Genomic DNA, 18,473 nt, shown 5'->3' on the forward strand with positions numbered 1-18,473 from the left:
CGAGGGAGGGGCGCCAGAGGGCAAGGTTGGGGGCTGGGGGGGGCGCCGTGCCGCCGCAGGTAGGGAAAGGGGCAGCAGTGTGCCGGCGCCCGCCAGATGCTTACCACTGCGACCCAACAGGGGTCCTTGCTACTCACAGAGCCACAGCAGCACGGCCAGCCCAGCCGGCCGGGTGCCCCGCCTCACCTCGAGCCCCTTGCAGGCGACCATGACGCACGAGACCGCCACCATCTGCAGCACACCGCGCGGCACGCCGTGCGGCGCAGCGGCCGACAGGAAGCGGTCGAGCAGCGCGACGGAAAGGTGCAGCGTCTCGGGCTGCAGGCGGAACTCGCCGGCGACCTCGACCAGCCAAGACACGACGACGGCGCGCATCTGGGGGGTGAGGCCCTCGCCGCCGCAGGCGGCGCCGGCGGCCACGGCTGCAGCCGCAGCCGCGGCGGCCGCGTCTAGGTAGCGGGGGTCCGGCATCAGCCCCGCCTCGCGGTCACTGTGGTGCCTGTGGGCGGGCGGGGCCAGAAGGGGCGCGCGCGCGTGCGCATGATGACGGGTCTGGCGGCGCGGCGGGTGAGAAGGGGCAACAGGCGTCCGAGCGGGGCCGGACCGGGCGCCCCTGCGAGCGGCTTGTGCGCGGCCGTGCTGGCCGCCAGCTGCGTGGTTTTCTGACGGATTGGCCGGGGCCCGCCGCGACCGTTCCGCACCCTTGGGAACCTGCACACCTCAGCATCTCCTCAAGCTCCGCGCTGGGCCCTGCGTTGACGCACTTCGTCGGACTCTCACGGCGCTCTTTCTGACTTTCGCTGCTCCCGCCAAAAACGCCGGTCTCGGCACACAGCAGGCACGCGCCCGCTGGAATGGCTGCAGGCCACGCCGCATGGGCAGCGCATGTGATGGCCGGCTGCTTACAGTGGGCGCCGCTCGGCGAGGATGCCTGTAAGGGTATCGATGTGGGGACAAGGCTTTGCGTTCTCAGGCTCTGAACGCCAGGAACCACAGTAATCCGCGTGGTAGTTCAAAGGCGTGTAAGAATGCGATCGGATGATACAAGCCTGCCCCATCCGTCTAGGCGATGTTGATGCATCGAAATACCCACGCTGGCGCAGCGACAAGCCGATCGTGGCCGACGCGCGTGCCAGGGGCACAGCCCCGGGCACATGTGACCGCAGGCCTCGGTGGGCGAGGCCTTGCGGAGCCCAGCTGGCCACTAAGAGATTCATTGAACTCTGATAACAGCATCTTTTGTGCCAGACACCCGATCACGTTCCACACACCTCACTCGTGCACAGGTCCGCTTCGCGGGCCAGGGTGTCGGTGCTCTGCGAGCTGGTGCTGCCAGAAAACTTTCCCTTATCGTGTTTCTGCAAGCTACTTGTGGCGAAGCTGGGCAGGGAGCCCGCAAAGGCCATTTTTGAAGCGACTAAAGCCTAGCTGGGCTTGAAACAAGTGTCGGAAACAAATTATACCACTGTGATTGGATCGGGAACTGGGTGAGGGCGTATCACGTCGTTGGGCGGCCAGCGGCCCCGCTTGTGTCTCCGGTGCTTCTCTTCACTCCGTTTGCGCTGCCGGTTGGTTTGGGTAACCCTCAATGTCATTTGCAACGAGAAGAAGACATCATTCTCATCAATCCCCTCTTGCTGGGCCGGCAGGGGACTGGCGCGGGGTCAACGTGCATGATGGCAATTGGCCGGTGCCTGATGCCATCCTCCCCCCATGTCGGCGACAGCCCAGAAAAGCGGCCCCCGCCACAGCATTGAACTTCAAGACAGCCAACATATGCTTACATAAAGCCATGCACATCCAAGGCCGGCACACATGGGCGCTCTGGGCCCAAAGGTTCACACATGCGATTTCGGCGCCGCCAACACTTTGAATTGCCAATTGAACCAGGGGGGGACGGGCTGCTTGCTTGTCGGTGCCCAAACCTGCGCTGATCACCTGCATCTTGACTAGGCATGGGTATGGGATGTTGAGGCTGCAAGAAGCACGCTTGCGGCGGCATCCCATGCATGTCTTGATCTTCCCACTCCTGGTGGGTGTAACTAACTGGTGGTGTACCGCCACCCCCCTAGCGACGGGAGGGGGGGGGGGGCGGAGTTGAAGCCGGCGGCAGGGCGCAAGGGGCCCGGGGGGGGGTGCGAATAGGTTGTGTGGGGCGTTTGATTGCTTCGGGCAGGGTCTGAGAGGGTTCTTCGGGTAGCGCGGGCTGGTTATGTCATGACCCCGCAAAGCTGAGCAGGTCTTCATCCCACAGTCAGCACAGGGCGCCGGCTGCCACGGACCTGCTACGCAGCGGCCAGCTCGCCACAAAGCACCCGCTCCGCCAGTTGAGCTGTGGCGCCGTAGCTCCTGGATCAATCAGGGTGTGCTGGCAGGACGAGCACGAGCCGCAAGCGCACCGCGGGAGGCCTCAAACGGGCACCCCGCACGCAGCAGGCGCTGCAGGGCCGCGTCACTTCCCGATGCAAAACTCCCGGAACAAGCGGTCAAGGAGCCCCTCCACGTCGCGCGCCCCTGGCGCCCCTGTCAGCTGTGCCAGGGCAGCGTCGGCGAGCCGCACCTCCTCAGCTGCAAGCTCGAGCGCGTGCACACACGCGTTCTCGCTGCCGCCGCCGCCGCCGCCCCTGCCGTTGACAGCGTCACAGTCAACGTCGCTGCCGCCGCCGCCGGATCCGAAGCCGCCGCCGCCGCCGCCGTCGCCGCCGAGCTCGGCGGCGCGCCGCAGGTGCGAGGCCGCCCGCTCTGCCAGCTCTCGGTGCCTCAGCCGCGTCAGCAGCGGCGCCGCAGGCGCACCCACCGCTGCGCCTTGGGACAGGACGCCTTCCACGGCGCCCCCCAGCGCCCCGAGCAGTGCGCGCAGGCCTGAGCCTGTCGCGCACGACACAGGATCCAGCAGGACGGGGGTTGGGCCCTTTTCGGCGTCGCTGCGGCGGCCCGGGCCGGCCAGCCAGCGCCGAGCGGTGCGCATGGCGTCCTCCAGCCGCTGCGGCGCGACAAGATCGGCCTTGTTCAACAAAATGAGCACCTGTGGTGACGCTGCCGGCTGGCAGCTGCTGCCGCCGCTGGCGCCGCCGCTGTTGCTGCCGCCGCTGAGGCCGCCCCTCCAACCAATGCCGTTCATGCTGCCAGTGCTTGAGCCAATGGCTTCAGAAATTTCTTGCAGGACACCCGCCAGCCATTCAGGGGCCAAATCACGTCCTCCCTGGCTGTCTTGGTAGTGTGGATGCAGGACAACCTGCTGACCTTGCTGCTGCTGCTGCTGCTGCTGCTGCTGCAGCGGCGGCGGCGGCGGCGGCGGCGGCCTTGTCGGGACTGGCACAGGCGCTGCCAGGGTTGACCCGGTCGCGGAGTTGAAGAGCTGCTCGGCGTCGCACACCCAGAGCAGGACATTGGCCTCTTTTGCCTCTTGCAGCGCGCGGCTGATGCCCTGAGCCTCGATCGGGCAATCCGTGGGGCGCAGCCCGGCGCTATCTGTGGTGGAGGGAGGCCACACGTGCAGCGCGTGTTGGAACGGAGCGGGTCATACCAGCAGAGCGTGGCAGCAGCGGCAGACTGCTAGAACCCTCCGGTGCAGCGACCTGCGCCCTTCCAATCTTCAAAACCAGCCGGACCCACTCGCCACATGCCTCTGCCCAGGCGTTGCCCGCCCCTCACCTGCCACGGCCACATGGTGGCCCGCCAGCAGCAGCGGGGCTTCCACGATGTCCCGCGTCGTGCCTGGCGTCGCACTCACTATGGCGGCCTCGCGGCCGGCCAGCAAATTCAGCAGGCTGCTCTTGCCGCCATTTGGGCGCCCCGCGATCACAACGCGCAGGCCGGCGCGGACAAGGTCGGCGCGCGCGAACGCGGCCGCGTGGCGCCCCAGGTCGCGCGCGAGATCGCGCAGATCTGAGATCGCGGCGGCCGCCTCGGAGGAGCCGAGCTGGGCGTCTTCTCCAAAGTCGAGGACGGCCTCCAGGCGCGCTGCGCACCTGCGCCGTTGGTGCCCACCATCAGAAATTGATGCTGACCGAGCAGGAGAGAGGGGATCCTGGCCTCCTTCAAAACCCTGCGCAAGGGCACGCCTTTCGCCCGTTCCAGGCCTTGGCCGCACCTCTTGACCCAATCAGACACCATGCACCTCCGCCGCCCTCAATTTGGGTAACACCTCTGCAGCTGACTGCGAGCAGGCACACGACGGCCATCCCCCTTACCTGGCAAGAGTCTGACGCCAGCCCGCCACGGCCCGCCGCGCCGCGCCGCCCGCCGCCGCCGCCGCAAGCCGCCGCTGCGCCTCGCTCTGCGGCGGCGCAGCCGCGCAGGGGCGCCCGTGCGCAACCAATCAGAGGGCCGCGCAGGCGGGATGCAGCCGGAAACAAAGGATCGTCACCGCGCGGACACGGCGTAGATGCCAAAAGAACCGGCTTGCACATGTCTTTGCTGTGCAGTGATGCGATCGATTATGGCGGCCGCCCAACCCACCTGGGCCGCAAGGATGTCAGCCAGCCCCTCCACCTCCGTCAAATCCAGCTTCCCGGCCTCGAACGCCCGCCTCGTGAACTCCCCCGGCGCCGCCGCGCGCACCCGCAGGCCCGCGGGCAGCGCGAGCAGCGCGGCGCGCGCCGCGGCGGCGGTCGCGGCGCCGCCGTGCAGGTGCAGCTCCGCGGTGTCCTCGCCCGTGAAGCTGGCGGGGCCGGGGAACCGCACGACGAGGGCGCGGTCCAGGGGCACGCGCCCCGCGCCGCCGCCGCCTTCGCTGCCGCCGCCGCCTTCGCTGCCGCCGCCGCCTTTGCTGCCGCCGTCGCCGCCTTCGCTGCCACTGCTGCCGCCGGTGCCGCCGGTGCCGCCGGCGCCGCCGCAATCGTCATCCCCGCTGGCGGCCGCCGCTGGAGCAAACAGCTCTGCGAGGCGCATCTCCCGTGGCCGCGGCAGCCGCGCGCGCCCCGCTGCGAGGTCAGGCCACAGGGCCGCGAGCGCCGCATCGGCCGAGGGCCCGCTAATTCGGACGACGGCCACGGCGCTCGGCGGGGCCCCGGAGCTGAGGGCAAAGATGGTGTCTCGCGGCGGGCGCGGCGGCCAGCTGGCGCCGGCTGCTGGCAGACTGGCGGACACGCTGAAGGTGCAGCGGCCGGCGGCTGGTGCCTTTGCTGCGCCCCACATGCTGCTGTTGCTGGTCCTGCCGTCGCTGGGGCGGCCGAGCAACCTTCCAGCGCCCCTACCGCCCCCCACCTCGTTAGTCATCGAGGTGGTCCTTCTGGCCCAGACGCTGCTGCTGCAGCATGTGCTTCCGCTGAAGAGACGCGTCACAGCAGGGGCCCCTACAGGCAGCATGGAAGGTTCCCAGGGCCAACTCAAGTTACATCATGGTGTAGCCTGTCACCTAAACACTTGAAAGTCATACAGTCAAAGCGCACGTGCTGGTCACCACTCGCCCCACCGCCATGCGCCTGCACGGGCTTGCTGCCAACAGAATACAGTTTGTTTTCTAGGTGAGGTACAATCTACAAAAAACACATCAAGGTTGATGCAAGCGCGAAAAAGGGCACAAAGCCGTCGACGTTTGAGACGCGTGTTCACCAACACGCCAACCCAAAGACCGCGGACATATGGCCGCCTGCGGCCGGCGCAGCGGCGCCGCCGGCTTGCCGCCGCGCCTATTCACCTGTGTAGCGTGGCGACCGCTTCTCAGCGAATGCCTTGAGGCCCTCTAGCCGGTCGCGAGTGGGGAGCAGCTGCGCATAGCACGCCTCCTCCAACGCGAGGCCGCTGTGCAGGTCCACCTCGCTGCCACCATCCATGGCGGCCTTGGCCATGCGCAGCGAAAGGGGCGCCGCCTGCCAGCGCAAGGGTCGTCGGTTGGAGGTTTGTGGGGCGGAGTGGTGAGGGGCGGCTAGGCGTTGCGGGGTGGGGAGCGCACTGCAGGGCGGCGTGTTTGCCCGCTGCTATACAAGCGAAAAAGTGCCGAGTCACTCACCCCTGCTGTCCCAAAGCCAACCCGCACTTGCACACAACATGGGAAAGGAGACGACACCTACAAGCACGTAGCAAAGCGCACGCACGCAAGTGCACGTGATGTTCCATATGCACGCGCATGCGTACACACACATACACACACACACACACGCATGCGAACTCTTCTTCTCACTCATTCACAAACCACCCCTTGCAATCACAAACCTGCGCGATGTCTGTGGCGATCTCCAGGGCCCGGTCCAGCGCGCCCCCCTCCTCCACACAGTGGTCAACCAGCCGCAGCGCCACCGCCTCCTCGCCACCCACCCTCCGCGCCGTGAACACGAGCTCTTTGGCCGCCGCCACGCCCACCAGCCGCGGCAGCCGCTGCGTGCCGCCGGCGCCGGGGATGATCCCGAGCCGCGCCTCCGGAAACGCGAGCGACGCGCCGCGCGACGCAACGCGCAGGTCGCACGCGAGCGCCAGCTCGGCGCCGCCCCCCAGCGCATAGCCCTCCAGCACGGCGATTGTCGGCATGGGCAGCCGCGCGACCTCCCCCATAAGCCGCCGCAGCGACGCGACGCACTCCGCGGCCTCTTGGTGCGTCATGGCCGCGCGCTCTTTGAGGTCGGCGCCCGCGGAGAAGCAGCCGGGCACGCGGCTGCGCAGCAGCACGCAGCGCGTGGTGCGCTCCTGGCGGAGGGTGTCGAGAGCCTCTAGGAGCTCGCGGACGAGGCGGCGGCCGAGGGCGTTGCGGGCGTCGGGGCGGTCGAGGGTGAGCAGGCTGATGCCCTCGTGCGTGCCGCCCAGGGGCTCGACGGTGACCTGGGCGGGGTTGTGTGTGCGTGTGCGTGTGCGTGTGCGTGCGAGTGCGTGTGTGCAAGTGTGCGCGTGTGCACGCACACGTGTGAAGACGCATGCAAGCCAAACAGCAACAGCCCAGCTGAGGTCAGCAGCTTGCTCACAACCTGTGGACCCCCTGCAGGCCGCTGACCAAGCCTTAGCCGTAGCTGGGCAAGCCAGTGACCTGCTCACCTGAAGCTGACTGCTTGCCTGAGCGGTGCTGTACGCGCTCCACAGGTGTGCTGCCCTCGTCGCGCTGGCGAGCTCCGTCAACATGCTGACGCTGGCGAGCGCGCGGCGCATTACATGCGCGCCCACGCCCATGGTCGGGCCCACTGTCGTCGCAGCCAGCGCCTCCAATAACATCTCGGCCAAGTGTCTACGTCCGCAACGGCTTGAAGGCAGCGGGGGCCCGGCGTTTGAGGAAAGCGTAAGCAACTGGCAGAACAACCAGTGCTACCATCACTGCAAAGCCCCCCAAGTATCTCAGGGGAGAGGGGCTCTCAATCATTCCCCCGCCTCGCTGTTGGTGCGATCTCGTTCCGAGAGATCAGGACGCTGAAAGCAACGTGCAATGGTTGTTAGAGCACCTGCTGCGGTCTATACATGAAATGCAGATGTGTGAAGCAAGGTGCCCGGATGTGTGATGAGCTGCTGATGCAGCACCGGTGGCCTCCCAGGCGTGTGGCCGGCTGGTACCACTGCGAGGTGTGACGGCCGGGCGGCCTCATCCGCGAGTTGCAGATAAAGCATGCAAATAGAAATGGCGTGGCATATGTCCCCGAGTGCATGACATTGCCATGTGATGATGTGGCCTCGCTGTGCGACAAGTCAAACCTGCGTCAAGCGATCGATTTCATGCAACGCCTCGCCAGCAACGGTCCATGGACAGGACAGGACAAAAAGGGTTTCTTCTCGGATCACATTGATGGTATGACAAATGCCCACCTTTGTCCCTGTCCTCTGGTCAGTTTGGAGACGGCAGTGCTGACCAGCCCCACACGCTGTGGGAACTGCGTCTGGGCGTGGCGCCATACCGCGCAAGCAAAGCGCTGTGTCTGTGATATTGATTTTTCTGGCTTGAACGCAAAATCTGTGCTGCATTTTACACCATGTGGTGCAAAGCGTGCATCGTCCTGTTGGTGACCAAGTGAGTGAGGCAGTGACGATAAAGTTGTGGGCATACACCCATTCGTGGGCCTGGCTCTCTAGTATTCTGATACAAACTATATTGATATCACGTGCACAAACCACGTCTCGCTGAAAAGGTGCCGCACTTCTTCATTTCTAGGGGCTGCAAGCACCACGCACAGACTCGCGCATACCCTGGTGTGGTCGATCGGGATGCAATTGAGACGGGCCACCAGCCCAATTGGTTGTGCGTCTAGGGCCCTGGCTGTGCCTCGCGCGACCATGGCTGCTCCCGTGGCGAGCTCAGCTGCGGTCGTCAGCAGCGCGCCACAGCTCGTGGACGCTAGATACGCAAAGGAACTGCAGGCGGCATGCGAGGCAGTGCGGCTTGCTTCAATGTTGTGCCGGGTGCGCGCCGGTGCGCTGCCATGCCTCGCTCTGCTTGTGCTGCTGCAGGGAAATGCACGCCAAGGCCTGCACCCGCGTCTGGGCGTAACAGTGCCCGTCCCATCTCTGGCACCCAACCACTCATGTCATGTTCCTCATGGCGCACCGCAGATCGTACAGCAGCAGCTGAGCGATGCAGAGAAAGTAGACAAGCAGGACGACTCCCCCGTGACCGTGGCCGATTACGGTGGGCTGACGCTGAAGGGCCTGATGTGCGAAGACGGCACGCGCCCGCAGCGCCTTGCTGACAGGCCCGGCGCTGCCCTGCTGCCCCCCGCACGGGGACTCGCAGGCGCGCAGGTGCTGGTGGCGTGGGCGCTGTCGCGCGTCGACCCGGACACCAGGCTGTCGATGGTGGCCGAGGAGGACTCCGCCAGCCTCAAGTGCGCGCATCTCATGGGCAGCATACGGCTGCCGCCAGAGGCAAAGGCGGCGCGGCGTCCTTGACAGTGGCTCACGGCTGCGGGTGACACCTTGCCCCTTGACAGCCCGTCCTCCGCTTGATGTTTTCCGTCCTGCGCGACTGCAAACACTCATGACAGGGACCCGAGCGGTGCGGCGATGCTGCAGCGCATCACAGACATTGTCAACAGCGTCGTGGTTGAGGCCGGCGGCGAGCCGCTGACAGGGGATGACGTCATTGCGCTCATCGGTGAGCAGTCCGCGGCCGCCACCCAGGACAGCAGCGGCCGACAGGGCGCGCCCATGCACTCAGCAGAGCATGCGCCTGGTGGTGTTGTCGTCCTCTCGCCAGTCCCCGCTAACAACCCTTGGGTTGTTACCCTTCTGACTGTGCCATAGCTGCAAGAGCCTGCTGTGTTGGCCCGCACAACAAGCGGCTGACTCAACGTCGCCTGCGCCCCCCTTTATCCTGCAGACCTTGGCCAGTCAGCGGGCGGCCCCGCTGGCCGCCACTGGGTGCTGGATCCCATCGATGGCACGCGCGGCTTTGTGGGCATGCGGCAGTATGCAGTCTGTCTGGGCATGCTGCAGGACGGCGAGGTCGAGCTTGGAGTGCTGGGCTGCCCCAACCTGCCTCAGGACCTCATAACCGACGAGGACGGTGGCGCGGGTAGGCGGACGAGGGGCGGCGCCGGGGCTGGAAGGGGGGCACAGATGCGGGGGCCCAGGACTGGGGGAGCAGGGCGCGGTTGAGGAGGAGGCGCCTCGGCCGGGTGAAGAGCGAGGCAGCTGATGCTGGCCGCAGAGCGCGGGTGGGGCGGTCATAGTCGTCATGAACATTGCGGCGGGGTCTGCATGGTTATGTCTGGCGAGGCGTTGCACTGACCATGTGATTGTGGTGCCACCGACTCCACCGCTGCTGCTCTGGCCCAGCGCCGACGACACGTCAGCCGTTCGCCACCACCATGACATTCGCCCCTCGCACGCCGCCCGTGCTCCCCACCCCCCATCTCCCCGCCCAGCCGCCGCCTCGCGCAGCGGCGAGGCCGGCCGCGGCTGCCTGTTCCTGGCGCACCGCGGGGCTGGGGCGTACGCGGCCGACCTCTGGGATGCAGCTGCCCCGCTGCAGCGGATCCGCGTGAACGACGTCGCAGACAACAGCGGAGCGCGGTTCATGGAGTCGTTTGAGAGCCGCCACTCGGACCACAGCTTCACCGGCCAAGTGGTGCGCTGCAGTCCTGCATGCTCGTCTTATTGTGGGTGCATGTGTGCGTGTCCGTGTGTGTGTGTGTGTGTGCATGTGTGGCTTTGCATCCTTGCGTGCGCAATTTCTCGGTGGGACACGTTTTGCCAGAGGTGTGGGCAGCTAGAGGGAGCACAGGGCTGGCTGGGGCAGCAACAGCGTTGCAGCTTAGCACCCCTCATTCGGCCTTCAAAATGGGGCCACTGCCAGGCGCGTGTGGTCATCCAGTCTGCTGATTATCGGCACACTGCACGCCAAGGCGCCCGCCGAGTGTGTGCGCAGCCTCACCTCGCATACCCTCCGGCCCACCATGACGCGCGCGCGGCAGGCGCGCTTGATGGGTGTCACGCTGCCGCCGCTGCGCATGGACAGCCAGGTCAAGTACGGCCTGCTGTCCCGCGGCGATGCGTCCATCTTCATGAGGTTCCCGCCGCCCTCGTATCGGGAGAAGATCTGGGACCACTGCGCGGGGTTCGTAATCGTGGAGGAGGCCGGCGGGCGCGTCACCGACGCCGGCGGCGCGCGCCTGGACTTTTCGCGCGGGCGGTGGCTGGACCTGGATAGGGGGATAGTCGCGGGGCCGCCACGGGCGCATGCAGCGCTGCTTACGGCGGTGGCGGCGGCGGAGGCCGCGCGGGCAGCGGCAGGGGCAGGTTCCAGCGGTTCCTAGGCCTGGAGTAACCGAGTCACGGACGTGGACTGTCATAACGGTGTCTGCTGGGGTCTGATTGGGGACCTGCCGGCGCTCTTGACTGGCAGGTATATGTTATTCGCTGGCATATGCCTATTTACAGACAACCTGGCACCCGCGAGTGCTAGCTGGATTTGCTGCCTGTCACTGCGGTTGTGTTACCCACAGAGACGCAGGTGGAGCTGGGTTAACAGCTTCTCTCCTGCGGTCCTGTGTATTCCTTTGAGCGCACAAGGGTTGCTTTGCACCCGTGCAGACGTTTTGAGAGCGGCCTAGGCGGCGTAATTCCATTGGGGGTCATTCCCTTCGACGCACTCTCGCCCTGGCTTCCGCAGTCGGTGCATTACAGCAGCCTGGAGCGGAGAGTGCGTACATCTGTAGCATGACACACAATCAGTTTCATAGATTCTCTATAACAACGAGGCGCCTCTTGCCTTGGAGGGGCGCTCTTTGAGCGAGGGTGTGGCACTCGACCCACGCGTCGTGCGTAGGGGCGGTGTTCTCTGCAGAATGCGTGATTACACAAGGATATAAGGCAGTAAATCGGACCACACACCCGCAACAGTGAGATCACCCGGCAAATCCAGGGCACCGACGCCTGTCCCGGTGTCTACGGGCGCGAAACAGCCTGTCACCGAGCAGGATGGCCATAGGCACGTCTCTTGGCGCGTGAACTCAAGCCGGACGCAAGGTTCCTTTGTGCCCCGGAAGGAGGAAGTCGCATTCGGTGCTAAACGGCAGCGCGCATTGCTCTCTGCGCGCCCTAGTAGCTGGAGAGGTGGCGTCTGGGCTACGCCCCAGTTGGACGGCCAGGGGGGCGCCAAGGTGCGGCCCGCATGGCTGCCATGTGGGAGCAGCCAAGACGACTGCTGCAGGGAAGGGCCCCCGCCCTGCCGAACGTCCAGTCGCACCTGGTGGCATCCTGGGACACCTTTGAGTGAAACTTGCCTCCGCATGTTGTCCCCCAAACTTAAGGCCCTCCGGCGAAGGAGGCCGCATCGACGCGCTGCGCTGCGCCGCTGCTGACTGATTCAGTGCGGCGCCAGGCAGGCCGCTGAGCGCGCCCGGCGCTCAGTCCTGCGGCGAGAGGGTGCTGGCGGCCGGGATGGACTACTACGGGGGCGACGCAGTGTTTGACCACAGCTTCGGCCTGGCCGGCTGGCCCCCGCCCGCTGTCGCCGCCGGCCAGTCGCCGCACATGTCGCTCGGCACGCCGCCGCACGCGATGCTGATGGCCGCCGCCGCCGCCGCGTCGCTGCCGCTCGAGCCCCAAGGCAGCGGCGGCGGCGGCCTCAGCGTGAGCTTGGCCGTCGAGTGCGGCACGGTAACAGGCATAATGCAGCTGCCCAAGGGCCGCATCATCGTGAACCCCGGCACTGACGCAGCCCGCGAGGTTTCGCCGACAGAGTTTGAGCGGCTTGGTGGCAAGGGCGCGGCCAAGAAGTGGCGCCACAGCATACGGCTGAAGGACGGTGCGCAGGGTGCCGCGTGCTCCCGGCGCGTCGCGCGGCGCTCGAGGGACCAGCGCGCCAAGCGCTCACAAGCTTCCTTGCGTGAGGCTGGGCTGGGGCGCCGCGCAGTTCCCCCCTATTTTGCTGCCAGCAATCGGATGGGAGCAAGCGCCCAATCTGCGTGTGTGTGCCCCATGTGCATCCGTGTGCCCCGCCCTCAAAAATGCAGGCAAGCAGCACATTGGCGACTGGATGCTTCACCATGGCTACGAGGTGACGGCGCCCCAGGACAAGCAGCAGCAGAAACAGCAGCAGCAACAGCTGCAGTCGCAGGTCCATCAGCAGCAGCAGCCGATGCAGCAGCAGCAACAATTGCTGCAGCCCGCCCTTGTCCCAGAGGACCCCTGGCACGCGTCGCTGCCGCCCGCGGCGGCCGCCGCCGTCGCATCAGCGGCCACCGGCACCGGCCCCGGCCGCAGCGGCAGCGGCCACAGCAGCAGCAGCGGCTGCGCGCCGGCGAGGAAGCCCAACCCGTTTGCCGGCGGCGCCTACCAGGCCGCGGCGGCCGCGGCGTTCGCCGGCAGCTCCCCTTCGATCGGCGCCGCCCCGCACGTGCCGCGCCCGGCCTTGAAGGGCACGAGCAGCGGGCTGCAGATGTCACAGACGCCCGGCGCGGCGCCGCTTTTGCCGACACATTTGTCTGACTCTGTGCTGGACCTCCTGTCTCACGAGCAGCAGCAGCGCTCCATGCTCGTCGCGCAGCAGCAGCAGCAACGGCAGCGGCTCGCCGCTGCGCAGCACCACCAGCAGCGCCTGCAGCAGCACCAGCAGCAGCAGCAGAGGCAGCACCTGATGCACATGCAGCAGGTGCTCGCGCAGCAGCAGCAGCGCGCGCTGCTCACCAGCCACGCGCTGCAGCAGCAGCACTCGGCGCCGCAGCTCACGCCGCACGGCCCGTGGGGCGGCATCGCCGCCGCCGCCGCCGCAGCAGCAGCGGCCGCTTCGCCGTCCCCTTCGCGGCCGCCCGCGCCGCACCTCGCCCGCGGCGGGGCGGGCGGCCTCGGCGGCGCGCGCACCGACCTCTCGCCGCTCCCCGGCGACGGCAGCGAGGCGGTGGCGGCGATGGCGGACTACCTCGCCGGCCTCGCGCCCACCGCCCCGCTCCACCTGCTGCAGCTGCAGACCCCCTGCGTCGCCGGCCGCGCGCTCGACCTGCGCGCGCTCTTCGCGGCCGTCGTGCAGCGCGGCGGGTACTGCGCGGTGACGGCGTCGGGCGGCTGGGGGGAGGTTCTCTGGGAGGCAGGGCTGCGGCTGGAGGGGGCGCGCGCGGCGGCGGCGCTGAAGCAGGTCAACGCGGCGTACATCCAGATGCTCATGCGGTTCGAGCGCATGTTTGACACTGAGGCGTGGCTGGCGCTGACAGGGCGGCCGGTGAGCGGCAGGGCCGCGCGCAGCGGGCGTGGGGGCCGTGCACTGGGAGGGGGGTCGAGGATCGCGAGCGACCGGAGTGGATTCAGGGCCTGCGCATGGCGGCTTGCTCGTTTCTTGGGGGTTGCGTTTGTCCCTGGGTGTGCTTTCCACGACGCCTGCCGATGCAAAGACGCTTGACAAGCAGATTGCTTGACACCCCTCCTCCTCCCCCCCCCCTACGCAGTCACCCGTGCTGGGCGCGCCGACCGCCTCCCCCGCCACCCGGCTGGCCGCGATGGCGGCCGGCATGCCCGGCGGCTTGGACGCCTCGGGGGGCGGCGGCGGCGGCGTCTCGCGCTCGCCGCTCACGCGGATTGGCAGCCCGGACGCCGTGCCGTCAGTGTGCAGCAGCGGGCCCATCTCGCCGCCTTTCGGCGCGTTCCCGGGGCTCCCCGACCACGAGCGGCCCCTCAAGCGCCGCAGCATGGCGGACGACGCCCTCGGCCGCGCCGCGCCGCGCAACGGGTCAGCCGGGGCGCCGCTCCTCCGCGGCGCGTCGTCGCAGCCGCTGCGGTCGCCGGCGGAGCCGTGGGGCGCGGGCGGCGGCGTGCCGCAGCATGCGCATGCGATGCGTGGCGATGGGGGCCCGGACGGGGCCACTGGCGAGCCCCAGGCGCCGCCGCTGAGGTCTGCCAGCTTGGGGTCAGGTGAGCATCCCGCGTCGCGTTTGCACGTTCAATCAGTGACTGGGCCGTTCTGATTCTGGGGTATTGGGAGTGCAGGGGGATGGGTCATTGACGCCTGGAAGGCGCGTTTTTTTGGCGCGGCCTGCGCTTGCTGCACGCGAGCCGCTGCGTATGCTCTCTGTCATTCCAATCGCGGCCCCCTCTGGGCACTGCGGCGCCTCCACGCCCCTTCGCCTGCTCACGGCTCCCCCCCCTCCGCCGGCGCCCTCGCCCACTCGTTCCCCTCGCTTGCGCAGCGGCGGCCGCAGGGGTCCACTTCAAGGCGGAGGCTTTAGATGACCAGGGCGGCTTTGACATAGCGGCGCGCTACCGCTCCACCCCTACCCTGGCCGCGGCGGCGTCGGCGCAGCAGCTGCGCCAGCTGCAGCTGCGCTACCACCATCAGCAGCAGCAGCAGCAGCAGCTGCTGCTCCAGGCGGGCTTCGGGGCGGGGCTGGCGCCGAGCGGGCTGCTGGCACAGCCGCCATTCCTGCAAACGGCGGGCGGCAGCCTCCCGCTGCCGGGGACGCACTTGCTCGAGCACTATCACTCAGAACCGGTGTCCGGCCACAGCGGCGGCGCGCTCGGAGGCGGGCCGCTGCAGCCCGGCGGCGAGGGCCTGGAGCCGATCGGCAGCCGCGGCGGGCGCACGCTGCGCGGCAGCGACAGCCTGCCCCTGCCGCGCGTCGCCGAGGCCGCCGCCAGCGGCGAGCCGGCGTCGTCCAGCCCCGCAATCGAGCGCGACCAAGAACAACAGCAGCAGCAGCAGCAGCAGCAGCGTCGGGGCCAGGGGCATCAGCAAGAGCAGCAGCAGCAGCAGGAGCAGCAGCAGGAGCAGCAGCAGCAGCACCAGCAGCAGCAGCAGGAGCAGCCCCTCCTGCCCCCGCCGCACCTAATCGACCTGCCGTGGCCCGGCGGCGACGGCGACCTCGGTTCTCCAAAGGTGGACGGCATGGATTTTACGGACTTGATAGACGGCTTCTCTCAGGAGCTTGAGCTGCTGGCGGTCGAGTGCGGCGACAGCGCCGAGGGCGGCGCCTCCGAGGGCGGCGACAGCGATGGCGGGCGCGAGCGCGACCAGGGGCTGGTGCAGTCGTTCGATTGAGCGGCTGTCGTGTAGGGGCGCACGCGAGGTCTCGCTCGTGCTGGCGGCCGCCGGGCCGGCCCGTCGCAGCCGCGGGGGCCCCTCCGCGCGGCCCCTGCGGCAGGGGGGTACATTGAGCTTTGGCGGGGGCGAGGGCAACGCGATCATCTTTGAGTTGAGCGGCGCAGCAGCGCAGGCCGCCCGGCTGTGCAGCGCATCCAGTGCAGCACAGCGGCGCGTGAAGGCTACGCTCGCGGCCCGCTCCAATCTTTCTCCCAACACCTTCAACGCTTGCAACTGGAACTGCACCTGATCTGAATACATAGCTTTGGGCCCAATCGCGGGCATGGCGCCCCGCCGGCCCCTTGCCAATTTTGCAGCCGCACCGCTCTGCGGTCTGGGCGACGGCGGGCAGGCAGGGGACCCTGGTGCCTGTAGGCAGGGGGAACCTGGGGTAGGGCTGTCATCAATCAATGCGCTCAGCACAGCACAAACGACCCGGCGAGGCGTGTTTGAGGGCATTGCTGGTTGTACTTGCGCTGCTTGCTGCACGCCCGCCAACCGGCGCCGGGCGATGCGCATGGCACCTGAAAATTGCGCGTGCTTTGTCAAGCACCTCTTTTGTTCCACCTGGCGGCAAGGCCGCGTCACCGGGCCTCGTGGACACCCGGCGGCCCGGCTGAATGGTATGCACCGGTGCGTCTCTAATGTGCACTTGCGCTCTGCCGTGCGTGTGTGCCGCGTCTCACAGCAGCGCGCGCCTCTATCTGACCACAATGAGGTCTCTATTGAGGGGTTGCGGCAGCGCGAGAAGTAGGGGGCTTTCATGGCGAGCCATGTCCTGACCAGTTGGCCCATGATGGCGGGTAACAAGACCCCTGCAAGTTGTGACCCTCACCTCTGAAGCCGGACTAACCCAGACATAGTAAGCGCCGGAAAGGGCGTATGCTTGTGCAAGCACGTTGTTGCATGCGGCAGCGCATGCATGGACTGTGCGCACGTGCGTGCGTGCGTGCGTGCGTGCGTGTGTGTATGTGTGTGTGTGTGTGTGTGTGTGTGTGTGTGTGTGTGTGTGTGTGTGTGTGTGCGCGCGTGCATGCGTATGCGTATGCGTATGCGCGCATCCGCCCCTGAGACTGCACACTGGTCGGGACGGGCCTGGCCATGGCTGTTGTGCGCCCAAGTGACGCTGTGGCGTCACCAGCCGCGGGCATTGCCCTTGAACGCCTTGAGCTCCGTGTCCCACCGTACCCTTATGAAGCCCAGCATGCTGTAGACAGTGGGTTCCTCATCAGTCCTCGTCAACTGGGTCCGCCTCGGCAGTGCAATCTCGGCACACACAAAGCGGCCCATCTCTCAGAGCGTGAGCGTCTCCAACACGCAGCTGACATAGAGTACACGATTTGATACAGCCGCCTCCCAGGCGGCATCGGCAGATTGCATACCCTCGTGCCAAGATGGAGCAAGAGACGCAGAGCGCTTCGCAATCGGCCGTTCAGGGCGAATCGCAGGCTCCGCGGCCCGTCCTGAAGAGTGGCTGGGCCAAGGTCGTGAAGGGGGCGCCCACCAGTCAGGAGCCCTCGCCAGTGGCCGCCGTTGCAGCGGCATCCCAGACTGAGGCGAAGCCGGAATCGGATGGAGCCAATGCAAACCAGGCCGGGCCTGAGCAGGCTGGCTCCGGCAAGCGGGCGGACAGCGATGGCAAGCCCGCAGTCCTCGCCCAGCCCAGCAGCAAGGGCCGGCAGAGCAGTGAGGGACAATCAGATGTAAAGCAGGACGTCGTTCAAGGCGCTGCTGCCGAAATCGACGCCCAGGAGAGAGGAGCAGCAGGCGGCGGCGGCGGCGGGGCAGCCGGCGGCGTTGATGCAGCTGACAACGTTGGTGCTACCAGCACGGTGAGTGCCTCTCAACCTGTACACAGGCAATTCAAACCACCCAGAACACTGGGACCCGCTGCTGGAGGGCGCAGCCAAGCGGAGCCTTTGGCCGCCCCCTCGGGCACTAGCATCGCGGCGCAGCTGCCCCACCGCAGCCGGCTTGCTAAGCCCTGGCCACACCGGCTGTCCCTCCCCCCCAGGAGGACTCCAAAGACGGCGTCAAGGAGGCACCCAAGCCGCTGAAGCCTGCCTGGAGAAAGGTGGGCCGGCGGGCCGCGGCTGGCGCCACGCCACCTACTGCACGAGGTCAAAGCGCTCGCTGAAGTCATGGCGCAGCCGCGCGCTGCACACGCAGTCACCCACCCCGGCACGTGTTCTGCCGCACATGCTGCGCCCTGCAGCTGCTTGAAGGGCACTCGCACATGCGGTCACCTCGAGCGCGTTCCAGCCACAGCAACTGATCACCCCTGGGTGGCCGCTCTGCGCGCACCGCCTGCACGCGCCCGCAGGCGGGGACGGAGGTGGTGGCGCCGGCTGCGCCGGTAGCCCTGGGCAGCGCCACCGCCGCATGGCCCACGCTGGGGGACTCGAAGGAGGCACCGAGAAGAAAGAAAGAGAAGGGCGGGAGCGGCAGCGGCAGCGGCAGCGGAGACGCCCCAGGCGGCAGCAGCCCGAGCAGGCCGGCGCGGGTGAGTGGGCAGACAGCAGCGCGGCGCCATCCGCGTGCTGCAGTTCATGAGTGGGAAGTGGCGGGGACCTTTGAGTGACGCGGTGGCCGACGTGTGGACGTCTCGGCGGGCGCCCGCCACCTGTGTCGCGCCCGGAAACTGTGAAGCGCGCGCCGTGCAAAATCCCAGCCCGCACCCCGCGCCGCTCAAGTGCGGTGTGAGCAATTACGCGCGCGTCCCGCTTGTGCATCCCGCAGGACGCGCCGTCCGCGCCCTCGCCGGGCGCCAAGGAGCGGCGCAAGGGCAACAAGGTCCACCTGGCGGCCATAAACCCAGAGCCATACAATAGCAAGCCAGGCGATGGCGGCGGCGGCGGCCCCGGCCGGGGGCGCTCTGGGGAGAGGGGCCGGGGCGGCGGCCGCGGCGAGCGGGGCGAGCGCGGCAGCAAGCAGTGGGTCGCCGCCGCAGCGGGCGGTGGCGGCGGCGGCGGGCAGCAAGCGCAGGCCACAGGGACAGGCGGTGGGGGCTCGCCGGCGGGCGGGAGCGGTGCTGCTGGGGGGAGCTCGGGGG

At 67.8% G+C, this 18,473-nt stretch overlaps 5 protein-coding genes across 5 annotated transcripts; 3 read left to right on the top strand and 2 right to left on the bottom strand.

Moving 5' to 3' along the window:
- Window positions 1–129: 129 nt before the first annotated feature.
- MNEG_5967 (hypothetical protein) lies at window positions 130–1,406 on the bottom strand (the record flags this gene model as incomplete). The annotated part of the gene is made up of 3 exons (XM_014045555.1): window positions 130–499; window positions 907–931; window positions 1,277–1,406. 3 exons carry the CDS (start codon window positions 1,404–1,406, stop codon window positions 130–132), a joined length of 525 nt encoding a protein of 174 aa, XP_013901009.1.
- Window positions 1,407–2,452: 1,046 nt separating this feature from the next.
- On the bottom strand, window positions 2,453–7,140 carry MNEG_5968 (enoyl-CoA hydratase; the record flags this gene model as incomplete). The annotated part of the gene is made up of 8 exons (XM_014045556.1): window positions 2,453–2,868; window positions 3,244–3,471; window positions 3,655–3,971; window positions 4,194–4,279; window positions 4,462–5,297; window positions 5,642–5,813; window positions 6,157–6,756; window positions 6,967–7,140. 8 exons carry the CDS (start codon window positions 7,138–7,140, stop codon window positions 2,453–2,455), a joined length of 2,829 nt encoding a protein of 942 aa, XP_013901010.1.
- A 1,161-nt stretch (window positions 7,141–8,301) lies between these two features.
- On the top strand, window positions 8,302–10,667 carry MNEG_5969 (3'(2'), 5'-bisphosphate nucleotidase; the record flags this gene model as incomplete). Its single annotated transcript, XM_014045557.1, has 7 exons — window positions 8,302–8,313; window positions 8,464–8,539; window positions 8,645–8,735; window positions 8,895–9,004; window positions 9,230–9,424; window positions 9,777–9,979; window positions 10,326–10,667. The coding sequence occupies 7 exons, from the start codon at window positions 8,302–8,304 to the stop codon at window positions 10,665–10,667; spliced, it is 1,029 nt and encodes a 342-aa protein (XP_013901011.1).
- Window positions 10,668–11,793: 1,126 nt separating this feature from the next.
- Window positions 11,794–15,379, top strand: MNEG_5970 (hypothetical protein; the record flags this gene model as incomplete). Its single annotated transcript, XM_014045558.1, has 4 exons — window positions 11,794–12,160; window positions 12,369–13,570; window positions 13,794–14,256; window positions 14,532–15,379. The coding sequence occupies 4 exons, from the start codon at window positions 11,794–11,796 to the stop codon at window positions 15,377–15,379; spliced, it is 2,880 nt and encodes a 959-aa protein (XP_013901012.1).
- A 1,436-nt stretch (window positions 15,380–16,815) lies between these two features.
- On the top strand, window positions 16,816–17,253 carry MNEG_5971 (hypothetical protein; the record flags this gene model as incomplete). The annotated part of the gene is made up of 1 exon (XM_014045559.1): window positions 16,816–17,253. A coding segment is annotated over one exon (438 nt), but the record flags the coding sequence as incomplete, so codon positions are not given.
- Window positions 17,254–18,473: the final 1,220 nt, after the last annotated feature.

The sequence above is a fragment of the Monoraphidium neglectum genome (genome assembly GCF_000611645.1).
Source record: "Monoraphidium neglectum strain SAG 48.87 unplaced genomic scaffold scaffold00929, whole genome shotgun sequence".
NCBI lineage: Eukaryota > Viridiplantae > Chlorophyta > Chlorophyceae > Sphaeropleales > Selenastraceae > Monoraphidium > Monoraphidium neglectum.